At 44.4% G+C, this 13,627-nt stretch overlaps 1 protein-coding gene across 4 annotated transcripts in view; it reads left to right on the top strand.

Annotated features, from left to right (window-relative positions):
* The window catches only part of LAMC1 (laminin subunit gamma 1), a 165,445-nt gene extending 152,050 nt beyond the window's left edge, over positions 1-13,395 (top strand). For 3 of the 4 annotated variants that reach the window (XM_084851319.1, XM_084851320.1, XM_084851321.1), the window contains 8 exons: positions 1,302-1,439; positions 2,823-2,967; positions 4,477-4,626; positions 6,188-6,302; positions 6,955-7,154; positions 8,541-8,699; positions 9,229-9,328; positions 9,694-13,389. In XM_084851319.1, coding sequence (XP_084707445.1) covers positions 1,302-1,439; positions 2,823-2,967; positions 4,477-4,626; positions 6,188-6,302; positions 6,955-7,154; positions 8,541-8,699; positions 9,229-9,328; positions 9,694-9,950 — 1,264 coding nt within the window. In that variant the 3' untranslated portion in view covers positions 9,951-13,389. Of the gene's footprint in view, positions 1-1,301; positions 1,440-2,822; positions 2,968-4,476; positions 4,627-6,187; positions 6,303-6,954; positions 7,155-8,540; positions 8,700-9,228; positions 9,329-9,693 lie in introns of all 4 variants that reach the window. The other variant, XM_084851318.1, reaches the window with a different exon arrangement.
* The last annotated feature ends 232 nt before the right edge of the window (positions 13,396-13,627 follow it).

Raw genomic sequence — 13,627 nt, forward strand, 5'->3', positions numbered from 1 at the left:
CGTGCTGTGGTCCATGGGGTCACAAAGCGTCGGACACGACTGAGTGACTGAACAACAACAGCAGCAGCTACTACTTAGAAGACATACTTACCTTTACTGCAATGTACAGTACACACTGCCTACTTACACTGTTTAGGGTACGAAGGGGCACATGTGTGTATGAAGGGTGGCTTTTCCCTTTAAGTACATGATGAGCGCACGCTGAGCAAAAGTCAGATACCACTTGTGTTTATTTTAAAGGGAAGAAAACCCCTGAATTAAGCACACCTGAAAGCTTCATAAATGAGGCATTACATATGCATTTAGTGCTCAGAGTATATCTGAACCAAAGTACAAAATGTTTTGTCAGGAAGGGCCCCCAGGGCATGCGAGAGCCCAGCCCCAATCCGCAGAATGGCTTTACTATAATCCCAGTGCTCCAGTCAAGCAAGAATGACCTAGCTACTCAAAGAGACCAGCTCATCCACAGCCTCTCCTTTTCCTCTGGTCTTCTGGTCTGATAACACTGGCATGTGTCAGCTAGCTCTAAGCGTCAGTCTATTGTTCTCCCCCCACCCCACTTCGGTTGCATTAGTCACTTCCTGTCTGAGCAGCCTTGTTGACTAATGGGAAAGATACAGTTTTCTACAAGACTTTGAGGGAATCTTTATGTTAACCCTTTCCAGCAGATGGGAGTGCAGCAATCTACGAAGCTTACATCATGGGTGGCCAACTGGTGGCATTGACAGCATGGTTTTGTGGCGCTTCTGGGGAGGGACCAGAAGAAATGGACCTGGCAATAGTACGAACTCAAGCCTGTGCTGCTGCTTGCTCCTCAGCTCAGTAAGCCAGACCATAGGAACATAGGAAGCTGCCTTATACCAAGCCAGATAATTGGTCATCAAGACCAGTATTGTTGATACTGGCTGGCAGCAATGGCTCTCCAGGGTTTCAGGCAGGAATTTTACCTGGAATTTTACCTTACCTGGAGAGGCCGGGGATTGAACCTGGGACCTTCAAGACCTGGGACTATAAACCAGTCCAAGGCATAGGGGATTGCTTATATGCAATAGCACTTGCTAGAATGGTGCTAAGTCATACTTGTGTTGTGTCACACTTGCGCAAAAGACTGGCCACTCCTGGTTTTGGATGAAGGCTGCATTGGCTACGTGCTCAGGGATGCTTCAAGCAATGTTATTGAAACTGAAGAATTACAGCATGTTTGTTCTCTTCTGAAAATGGTACCTCATGCTACCTCCAGCTAAAGTGCTTAGAGAGGAAATCAGGTTGATGGCATCTAACCATTTGCTTTTCCTTCCTAGGCACAAACAAGAAGCTGATGATATTGTACGCATAGCTAAAGAAGCAAATGATACATCGTCACAAGCGTATAAGCTGCTGTTGGACACACTGGCAGGAGAGAATCAAACAATGAATGACATTGGTGACCTTAATAAAAAGTAAGTCTGAAGTGAAGGCAGAAATGAGGATGCTCCACGGTTGTATCTTATTCTTAAAATATGCCCAAACTGCCTTTTCGATGATGTTGCCCAAGGTGGTTTGCGTAGTCATAATAAGCAAAATAGTTAAAACAGAAGTTATTTCTGTTTGCATTTCTTGGCTTTTGTCTCAGCCTGAAGACACTCAAGAAGGTATCCAGCATATTAATGAATTATAAAACCATTACAATGGGTTAGTCAGGCACTTAAAATTATAATGTTAACATTTATTTTAAAAGGACAAACAGCATTGTCAAAATATAGCTTCCTTTTCTGGATTATATATTTGCTGCTGATAGCTGAGTCATTAAAATAAAATACTGTAGGGGAGGGAAGCAGTTCTCAGAAAACCTGGGTGTCCTGCTGGCTATGTTTTGGGTAGAATGGCCGCTGGCCATAAACCGCAGTAAACTCAGAAATGCCAACAAAGTGACGTGATTGGAAGTCAGAGGACTAAAACGAACAGCGTAAAAGCCTGGCAGAATGCAGCAGGTCTGTCTTGGTGTGGAAAGTTGCAAAGTGAAGTCTAGGGGAGGCTGTCCTACACATCTAGAGCGAGCACAGAGAAGGCGATGCTCGTGCACGCCCAGGTTCCACTTCCCGTGTCTACGGGCCTCTGGCCCAGACCCTGTCCAGAGGCTTAACGCAGAGCAGTCCTCCTCAACCTAGTGCCCTCCAGAAGGGTTGGACTACTACTCCCAGCATCCCTCAGCAAGTATGGCTGGGGGATGTAGTCCCAACACATCTGGAGGGTGCCAGGTCAGGGAAGGCTGACCTAGAGGGAGGAGACATTTCTGTGGGAGCAGGTGCTCCCTAAGGTGCACTGGGCCCGAGCCATTTGGGGATTTTAATCAGTACCTTTTAAACAGCTGCCCAGAAACTGACTGGTTGCTTGTGCAGTTACCCAACCACAAGTATATTCCCTAAACTCTGCCCGCCCCAACAGTCTAGCACTGAATTTGTTCCTTCATTTCTCTGATAGCCTCTTTGGTTAATGTCGTTCAAAGAACTCAGGTTAAACATATGAACATAGAAGGCTGCCCTGTACTGTCAGGTTGCTAGTCCATCGAGTTCAGGGAGCCTTCTCTGTCTGGAGCAGCTACCTTCCATCTCAGGCACAGATCTTGCCTAGCTCAGCTACCTAATGTCCTTTTTAAAAAGGAGAGGGCAGGGGGTTTACCCAAGCGCTGTTCTGCGCATGAAAGCATGTGCTCTTCCCCTGAGCCACACCCTCCCCCTCCATCCACTACACACACTGCTTGGCAGAACTTGAATGCAGGATGTTTCTCCCAAACCAAGAATTGAATCGCATAGGAACATTAACAGGATACTCTTGTTTCCCAGGTATAACCAAGCAAAGGACATTTCCCGAGACCTAGAAAGGCAGGCAAACAAGGTCCATACGGAAGCAGAGGAGGCTGGGAACAAAGCTCTGCAGATCTATGCCAATCTCACCAGCCTACCATCGATCGACACCGAGGCGCTAGAGGTATGCTGTGTTGGACTGCTTGCATGGCGTGCTCAGGCGTTATGGCTGCCAAAGCTTTGAAGTGACACGAACACTGAAAATAGTTTTGATGCGCTGTAGGTAACACCAGAACAAATGGTTCAAGCTCTTAACGTCAGCTAAGGACTTGTTCGTTAAAGTAGTTATTGAAAGAATAACCACTTTAACAGAACTTGGTAGACAAAAGAAAAATCCCCACCCGTGCACGGCACCCCAAAAATGAAATTTAGAACACAGCACCTGGAATATTCAAAGGCTACCAAACACATTTTTAAAAAATTGGAAGGGCTACTAGATCTGACCCCATTGATCCTTGTTCCTTGCTGAGAAGGTTGCTCTGTCTCTCAACGCCCGTCTTTTCCTACCCTCTTCTGTTGTCTAGAGAGTCTGGGGAACCATGAGAAAAGTACTTCCCGTGGTTGCCGCTACCTCTGGATGCTCCTGCTGACGCTCTACTGTAATGCCTCATGTGAGCCCTTAAGAAAGCCCTGCTGGATGAGACCAAAGGCCTCTTCAGTCCAGCATTCTGTTCCCACAGTGGCCAATCAGAGGTTTGTGGGACGCTCACAAGCAGGACATGAGTGCAACAGCATCATCCCTCTCATGTTCCCCAGCAGCTGGTATTAACAGGTATACCATCCCTGATACTGGAGGTAATATATAGCTATCATGACTAGTAGCCATTGATAGCCCTGTCATTGATACATCCCCCTCCCACACACATGCACGTGCGCACATCTCTCTGTAAATTAGGCAAAAGGGGAGGGGCAGGGAGGACTTGCGTCGAGCGCTGCTGCAAGGGTTCAGTCCATTCCGCATTCTGTTTGGGAGCCAGATTATGTCAAACATCTGGAATATGTTCTGCAAAATAGCTTGGATTCCTGAGCTGTTGCTGAAGCAGACGACAGTGGGGACCCACCCATCAAGGATGTGTTGCGGATTAGGAATGTGGGGATTGTGTAAAATCCATTCCGACTGAGTTTTGCAGATGGGCAGGCACCTTTCATCCCATTGTCCACTCATCAATGGCATCGGGCGGTTTTCAGGATTTGCGCAAATTCACACAGGCAAAGTGTGCTAATTCCTCAAAAATGCACATTTTCACACTTTAGCCTATGGGGGAAATGTGCGTTTCTGGACAGGGTTTTTTATTTTGCGTATTTTTCAACAACCAAATTCGCACAAAATTCCCAAAGGTTAGAAAAATGTTCCGCAAATTCATGTAATCCACCCAACAGGAGAAAAGCCAGTCTGCTGCAGAATCCACAGGTCAGTTTACTGAAAATCCAAATTCATTTGCTTCCGTTGCAGATTTCCCCAACGTCCCTACTGCAGATAACACTGTGGGATCTGGTCCTGCTTTGGGACCTCTATAAAGAGTGGTGTTGATTCAGCTCATCAAATATTTTTTATAATTGCAGCCCCTTGAAAATGTATGGAGAAATGTATTCACAGAAGCTATTTCTCTTTCCATTTTTTTTCCATGTGCAGAATGAGGCAAATAAGATCAAGAAGGAAGCCAGAGAGCTGGATCAGCTTATCAACAGGAAGCTGAAGGATTATGAGGATCTGAGAGAAGACATGAAAGGGAAAGAGCTGGAAGTACAAAACCTCTTGGAGAAAGGCAAGATTGAACAGCAGGTCAGTTTTACTTCTTTGTAAGCTCTTGTCACTGATGGAAGCCATAAATACATGTTAGAAGAAGGATGTCTTATTTGAACTGTTCTTACCTTTCCAACTACTTATGTCAACTGTAGCTTGGAGATATGTAGTTAAGTGTAGTCAGGGCTCTCTCTGGCAGCGTTCTTGAAGGCAGTGAGGTCATGCCAGTGGAATGCTAGCACCATATGAGTTATGGTGTAACAATGGTGATGATGGTGATGGTGTAACAATGTGGGTCCTGGAAAACTGCCTAGGAGATGGAGATAAGAAAGGGAAATGTGGGGTGGTAATAGGAAGTAAGTGAGAAACACAGTAAAAGAGAGGTGAAGGCATCAGTATCAATGGTGAACTGAGCCATAGATCCTTCCATGGCCAGTATTGGATGTTAAGTTTGGGATGAGGGTGCTGTAGTCCTACCCGTGTTGAGACCCTCAGGAGGGCATTGTCCTGTAAGGCAGCCTTAAAAAGTCTTTCAAATAAATAAAATAGCTGTTTTCTTTCTGGGAGGAATCCTTTACTGCCCAGTGGCTTTCCTAAACTCCACTTTCCTGCCATCACTGAGAGTAAGCCAAAATAAATTATAGTGGTGTATGTGCCAATATGTATCTTCTAGAGCAGCAAAATCAGCAGTCAAAAACAGGGTTAGAGGGGAATCAGAGGTTTTGCCCCTTCTTTAGCATCCATGTTCATCCTTAAAATATATTGCCTGTTTTTTTTAATATGTTTTGATTTTGTTTCTATATATTGGAATTTATTTCCTGTCCTGTCCTGTGAAATGTCTTTGTAAGCTGCTTTGCTCATATGTTGACTGGCTTAGATTCATTCAACACAGACCTGGTTTGCACGTCACGGCAGCAAATCATCGTTTGTTGTTGGGTGAACCACTGGGTTGTTTAGCCCCTAAACAACCCATCAGTCTGGGTTCACATACCACACTCACAACCTCCAATTGGGCTGATTGAAGGCTGTTTACAAGAAACAGAAGTGGCTCTTACGTAGCCCAGCAAATCTTAGGTTAATTAACCCACAGTTTGCTGCCATGACATGCGAACTGGCCCATAGTTTAGAGGCCACGTCCTCCCTTGGGAGTCCTATTATGACTCCTTGAGCTCCACCAAAGTTGCTCTCTTACTGTAAGTCAGTGAGCAGGGGCATGAAGAGAAGCATTCCCATTGACTGCCCCAGTTATGGAACTCCTTCCCAGTTCAGACTCACCAAAGTCCAAGCCTGAGTGTATTTCAGAACCATTGCAAGTCCCATCTGCTTGGGCTGCCTCCTGAGGCTAGAATTAAGGTGGGAAAGTTTAGGGAAATGCCACTGAACTAGATTTGTCTTGTTAAGGTCTTTCCTTTTGATACCTGCTCTGTGACTTTTTGGATGACTTTTTTTCTATTCTCAGGGTATACACTGAGAATAGAATAGAAATTAAAATGAAATTAAACAAAACTGACGCTTGCATTTTTGAGCACTAGAATGTGACTAGATAAGGGCATTGCAGAGAGGGGGCATGTATGCAATGACCTGCTGTGTGTTTGCGTAGACGGCTGATCAGCTCCTGGCTCGAGCAGACGCTGCCAAGGCTCTGGCTGAAGAAGCTGCCGAGAAGGGGAAGAACACGCTCAAGGAGGCCAACGACATTCTCAACAATTTGAAAGGTGGGCAGCGTGACCTCCCCAAGTGACTCGGGGCTCCCTTTGAGGTGGGAATCGAGGTATCGTTCCACAGAATGTGTTATTGGAAGTGTGTGTTCAGGGGTTTTGCCCCTTCTTTAGCATCTATGTTCATCCTTAAAATATATTGCCGTGATTCTGTGGCAGTGAGGAATTCACCTTCCTGGGGAGGGGCAGAGCTCAGTGCTAGAGCGTGTGCTTTGCATGCGGAAGGTTCCAGGTTCAGTCCCTGCAATGTTCAATGCAAAGGCTCTTGGTAAAGGCCAGTCAGAGTAGACAGTAGGGACCTGGATAGATAGACTAAGGTGTTCTATCTAGCTCTTGTGTTTAAAAAGCACCTCTGGCTGAAATTGCTTGCAAGTATCTGGGGAAATCACATAATTCCTTCACAGAGAATCTGGATTGCCTGGCCCCTTTAATTTTCCTAGTACATTCTACGTGTGTGTGTATGTGCGCATGTAGGTACGTGTTCTGTAATGTGATGAAGGGGTGCAGCCTGAGATGTGTTCCTGAACCTATCAAAGTGAAGGGGGAGAATTATAATCTGACCCCTGGCTGGCCACTGTTGGAAACAGAAAGCTGGACTCATTGGATTTTTGTTTGATCTGGTGGGGCCGCTCTTTTCTGTGTTTTTTAGACTTCGATAAGCGTGTGAATGATAACAAGACTGCTGCTGAGGATGCGCTAAGAAAAATTCCTGCCATTACCCAGACCATTCTGGAGGCCAACAATAAGACCCGCCAAGCGGAATTGGCACTGGGCAGCGCTGCCGTTGATGCCAGGGAAGCCAAGAACAAAGCTGACAACGCTGAGAAAATTGCTACTTCTGTACAGAAAGTGAGTCATTGGAGGAGACGTGGATCAGTAGTAGATGACAGAACTCCTAGGTTCAGCGGGTGGAAGGTGGCCACTGCTGCTCTCCTGGAGGGGAGGGATTCTGTAGGCAAGGCTGCTGCCCAACTCACCCAGCCACAAGATGGAGTCAGGAGGAGAGGGTGTCACAGCTTAGCCAGGGCAGCTGGGTGGCCTGAGAGGTGCTCCAGGTCCAGGCACCACACTCGGGAGAAAGATGACTGCTGTCACCTGCTAGCAACTACCTGCTGCTTTCCCCTTTGGCGAGGTCAAGTGATGACTAGGGCCCAAGTGGGACCTGCAACAAATTGTTGCAGCGTAGACTGATCCTCTTCAGTATGCCAGCCAGGATACTCCATTCCATTACCCGCCCCCCAGTTTTCTGTCTCCCTTCTCCCCCGCTCCGTCCCAACAGTCTGTGTTCTGTGGCCACTGAGCATGCTCAGTCCTTATTAGGTTGCTTTTAGGGTTCCTCTCTTAGGTTTTTTCCTAATTATTGTTTTCCGGAAATGTTGGGGTTTCCCCAAGTCTGCCAAAACATCCTCGTTGGATGGTGCCATTTTGAGGATCCACACTCAGAGAATAAGTTTGCTACTGGTATATGGGATGCTTTGCATGAATAAGGTTCTAGGTTTGATCTTGGGTAGCAGAGCTAGGAAAGACCTTTGAGAGTTACTGCGTAGGTGATCATCCTGGGCGAGATGAACCCGTGGCCTGAACTGATATACAAGGTAGCTTCAAACCCTTCCTTCCTTCCTTCCTTCCTTCCTTCCTTCCTTCCTTCCGTAGGGAGATTAACAGTCTTTGCTGAGAACATATACCCCTTGCCTTGGATTTGCATGAATGTTGATAGCACTAGGCTACATGGACCATTGATCTGATAGTATAGGGCAGCCACAAAACTTGTATCATGGGACTCTGCCGCATGTGTAGATCTGCTTATAGTCTCTGGAATCAACACAGCAACAGGTGACGACACCAAACTTTTACAAGCTGCAAAGTTATCAGCATCACATTTGATCTCAGCCAGCTTGGTCAGGAATTTGGGAGTTGTAGTCCAAAATATCTGGAGGGCACCAGGTTGGGGAAGGCTGGTATAAGGCCGCCTCATAAATTCCTGTCTATTAAACCTGAGTTTTCTGATGAAGTTAATAAAAGAGGCTTTAAGAGAAGTGAAGGAAGTAGTTCAGTGCAAATACACACAAATCTCTATTGAATTAAGTAAGCAAACCCCTATGTTGCGAGACTGTTGGTGTTGGCTGGGCCTAGGAAACATATTACACCTATGCTTGGACAACCACACTGGCTGTTCATACACTCATTTTGCTCAGTTTTTTTTTTTTTTTACACTTTGGTGGCTGCCAATCCTAGAATGCTGCTGAGACAAAGGCCGAGGCTGACAAGACCTTTTCCACTGTTGCTGACCTGGACAAAGAAGTGGATGGCATGTTGCAGCAGCTGGAAGAAGCAGAGAAAGAGCTGAAGAGGAAACAGGAGAGTGCCGATCAAGATATGATGATGGCAGGCATGGTGAGTAATTCCAGCTGCTTTAAAAAAAAAAAAGTTCATGATTTTGGACATTTATGAGAGTCTCACCCAGTATGGGTAAGACTACGCACTGTTTTTTATCTTTTTAAGTACATAAAAGGGTGAGTGTTTTATCAGCACATATGTTCCTTTAACAGTGGAGTTCTACCACTCCTTCAGAGAAGGCCCTTGCCATTCAAAAAAAAAAAAAAATCTTCCTTTTCTCTCTCCTTCCCTCTCACCCTTGTCTTCCTGATGACACCTTCATCTTCCTGTGGAAATGCCATTGTTTCTGAGACTGAGACTGAATTCACACATGCGTGCTCATTACTCAGTTACTTTAACAATTTGCATATAGAATCAGCCATCACAGATCAAACACCACAGGCGGGGGCTTAATAATACCTCAAAGCAGTGTATCTTTTAACACCTGGTTCAGGTGATCCACCATGAGTCATCAGATGTGGAATAATGTGCATATATTCAATTAAAATACCTCTTTGCATTTTGCTTTTTTTTTTTAATCTCACAGGCTTCACAAGCAGCTCAGGAAGCCGAAGATAATGCAAGGAAAGCAAAGAATTCTGTTAACAGCTTGCTTGGTATGATTAATGACCTCCTTGAGAAGCTAGGTATGTGTCTCCTTCAGAAGTTTCCCTTCAGCTGGTGAATTGCTTGAGAGTTATGCCCTCTCTCCCAGAAGTCATAAAAAATTGGATTTTGACACACACCTTCCATTTCTCATTTAAGTTTCATAATAGGGATGCAACAGTTAGAGGAATTGTTTCCACTCTATATTTTAGAGCTAAATTAGCAAATAAGAAAGAACTGTTTTTAAAAAATGTAAATAGGGCCGATAGGCTTAATAGTTTTGCTGTGAGAAAACGACTCTCTTTATGTTCTGCATTTGCATGGCAAGTGGAAATCGTTTCTGCAACAAATTGAAGTGGCCTTTGATCAGATGCCGTTCTAATTTTGCATGTTTCTCACATTGTAGGGCGTGTGGAGCCCGTGGACTTGGGTAAATTGAATGAGATTGAGGATACCCTGAATGCTGCGAAAAAGCAGATGAGGGACAATGACCTGGACCGAAAAGTATCCGATCTAGAGAAGGCAGCCAAAAAGCAAGCCAGTGCTATCAATGAATACAACAGGGACATTAGCACCATCTTGAAAGACATTAGCAATCTAGAAGACATCAAGAAAACCTTACCAAGCGGCTGCTTCAACACCCCGTCCATTGAAAAACCCTAAGGGTGGGGCAGGGGGGCATTCCCTCAATGACTGGTGGAGCGGTTCTTTTGACTGTGGAGTGCCTTAATTCCTAGATTATGTTCTTCAGGACCCCCCCCCCCCAAATCTCCCACACAGCTCTCCGTTGGTCTTTCTTTCCCTGTTTGGGGGTGCGGGGTGGGAATGCAAGTTTCTAGATTGAAGTCAAATTAAATATCAGCCCTTGGGGCATCAAGATTTCAAGACATAAAATCTATACATACACTCCCTTGCTCAAACACTCCACCTTCCTTCCCCTCTCTCAGAAAACACTTCCCTTTAATTTACACAGTGATGTGAAATATTATGGACTGCTGTACTGAACTGCAGAAACATCCATGGGAACTGATGTACATGGGAGTGGGTGTGTGTGTGTGGAAATCACAGGCTTTTTCTTCAATCCTTTCTCCACTCCTGTATCTCCCTCCTCTCCCTGCCCCCAGTTCTATGTTCTTTTTTCTATGAAGGAAATGGTTTGGCTACCAAAGTATTTAATAGCAATGGCCAGGATAGCCACACTTTGTAAGGAACACAGATTGACTGCAAAATCAGACTTAAACACAAGAAGAAAAAGCCAACCCTATTCACAAAGTAGCAGCCAGTCAAACCACCACTTTGGTAGCCAGCTGCCAATTTTTAAAAAACCTTTCTAGAGTGCAATATGTATATGTATATCCTGTTTCTGAGAGACAGTTTCTCAGAAACATTTTTGGGGAGTCATGAGGAAAGTGGTGTGTTAGGTCTCCATGGTGCTATACCTTGGCCTGTGAAGCAGGCATGTCTTCAGCCTGTGAGAATAAAGGCAGACATTTTAATTCTTCAAGCTGGAAGAATCTGCTTGTGGTCAGAATTGTTCCTGTCACCAGCCAGTCACTAGACATCTCCAAGAGATATCTTCCGAAGGCAGCTGGATTAATATGGACAGACTCTTTCTTTAAATTGAATCAGATTATAATGTTTTTATTCTTTTTTGAAAGAAACAAACAAACACACCAGCCAGAGAGAGCTGTACTTGCTAGGTTGCCTGTGAAATTTAAAGTCAGCATAATGTTCTCTGAATGCATTTTTTTTTAAAAGCCCAAGAGGTCTTTGCAGTCCTCTTCAAGTTGAGTCATGTCATTTTGTCATGGCAAGGTTTGTCTCTTGTCTAAAAGTGGAGAAATCCCAAATCACAGTTGACCCAATTTTTCTACCAAAAAAATAAATACATAAAAATTAGTCAGTGTAATTTTAGGGACAAATAACTCCAAGAGTTTGCAGTATTTACAAACTGAGTTGCTAGCTGCTCAGTAGGAATTTCTGCCCCATTCAAAATTTCTCCCTCTCCCACTTTGGTTAAGCTTCCTTGTAGGGAGAAGATACTTCCTATCATAACCTTCCCTTCCAGCCCCCTTCCCCACTTAATCCTGAACTAGAGGAAACAACCTGCCTCTGCAGCTTCCTCATTTAAATTAGTCTGATGCTTTCACCCCCCTGCCTTTTGAGATCCGTGTATACCTACCCTTAAACACTATGCAACTTTGTACGTTTGCGTAGAGGGGAAGAAATTTATTATCTGACACACACTGGTGCTATTAATTATTTCAAATTTATATTTTTGTGTGAATGTGGGTTTTTTGTGTCTTTTTTTAATCATGATTATAGTGTGAGGAAAAGTCTGTTTCGCCCACCCCGCCCCACCCCTGTAAATATGCTTGGTCTTGTTTCCAGAGTGGCACTGTTCTCCTCATTGCTTTCTCCTAACCACCGCACTACATGCATCCTGTCCTCCTTCAATTTATTATTCTTTGGGGGTGCAGGCAGTCAGGTATTTTCTCTGCCCAGACTTGCCCCTTTGCAGTCCCATACTGGTAGCTAATATAATATGTGGTATTAACTTCAACGTGCTTGCCCTGCATTTTCAGCAGAGGGGCAAGTTGCCTGTCTCCTCTTCTAAAGCCAGCATTGATGCCTAAAGGATTCAGAGAGGTGTAGCTTATGAAAAACTTAACATTCTTTGGACCATTTCAGGTGACACTTTGCCCCCTGAGATTCTGCCTGAGGTGAAATGGGGAGAAGGCCTGAAATGTGTGTGTCTCCTTCCCACCTGCTTCCTTCACCATGAGCAGAAGGTAATTGGAGAGCCAGGAGATTGTGCATTTGAATAAATGTGGTGTTTCCCCCAGTTGACTTCCACCTGGTATGTGGGAGAGAGTTGGTAGACCTGAGGCCCACTCCCAGGCTCATGCTGGGGGCAAAGTATCACCTAAATTGGCCCTTTGTTTCTGGTTTACAGACATTATGTTTGAGTTGATGGTGATTTTTATAAATGGTTATGGTCTTCTGGCTAAGCTTGTAGGGAAATGTAACATTAGCTTAGTTCTCACTGAGGTCATAAATTTGTGCCTGGGGCTGTACCATTTCTCCACATACAGAAATACCCTCCACATAGAATACTAGCATGCGAGGGAAAAGGCTATTGTCAGACTGCCCTCTCAAATGTGCCCCATTTCTATGCGGAGGGAAATAAGGGAGCGTTAAATCACAGGAGCCCCTCATCAGCCATCTGAAGTGTTATCAAGAAGCCACATGCTTGCTACCTCAGTGAGAACTAGACCGTTACTGTAGATGCAGTAGCAGATCTATGGACTCAAAACTGTGGCCTTCCTACCTGTACCATTGTATGAAAAAGAATTTGGGTTTTAAGTTTTTGTAGCGTATGGGACTACTGTACTCCAGGGCCAGAGAGAAGATATGGCCAGATGTTCATTTCCCTCTTATCCAAGTGGCTTCTTACAGTTTACATAAAACCGACTTGCCTGCATATAACCCGGGGGCAGTTAATCAGAAATGACTTTTTGCGATGGCACGTCACGCTTGATATCAGTATTTTTCATCTGGCCAAGCCAGTCAGATGGCTGGGTTCTTACAGTATCTCTTCCCTGCCAGATAAATAATAAATGAAAGGATGATGATAATCCCCTGAGTTGTATGCTTCTGGCCTTTCCCCTGCCTTTCTAGTATTTTCCCCTTTTCTTTTTAAAAAAACCCTGGTTTTAAGTAACAGATTTTTTTTATTTTTAAATAAACAAATAAAAAGACCTTTATAAGAATCCTCTTAATTACAAATACTGTGTTAACAGCCATTATCACATTTGTATAGGTCCAAGTTATTTCTTTGCATAACAAAATGATGCAGCAGCTGCTCACAGAAACATGCAGCCAGGTGCCACAGGAGACACCTGTTGAAGAATTGCCCTCATTTTATTTTTATTCTTAACTGTGAGCACCTCCATATGTGCCTCCACTCCAGTTTTTGCCTTAAATCTGTGGTCTTGCTGTCTGGGAGCAGTGAACAAAATCAACAAAAAATGCAACACTTGGCAGTTTTATGTATAAAACAGTATTTCTTATTTATAATAAAAGTCTGAATATTTGTAACCCCTCATTTTCTGGGTCCTTGAGTATTTATTGGGAGTGATGGGATTAATACCTGCTATCTGAATGTATTGCTTCTATCAAGAATGTTGCTTCTATCAAGCTTGATGCGGGGTGGTGGTGGGGTGGTCATTGTTTAATTCCAGCCTGCCACCTTTTCTGGGAAGGCAACATTGCCTAAGAAAAATTTTAACATAACTTGCACAACTTTCTAAATGACTTCGAGATTTAGTTTCACAGAT

This window comes from Heloderma suspectum, chromosome 4 (genome assembly GCF_057233095.1).
Source record: "Heloderma suspectum isolate Gila_16-S chromosome 4, 16-S_ref, whole genome shotgun sequence".
Classification (NCBI taxonomy): Eukaryota; Metazoa; Chordata; class Lepidosauria; order Squamata; family Helodermatidae; genus Heloderma; species Heloderma suspectum.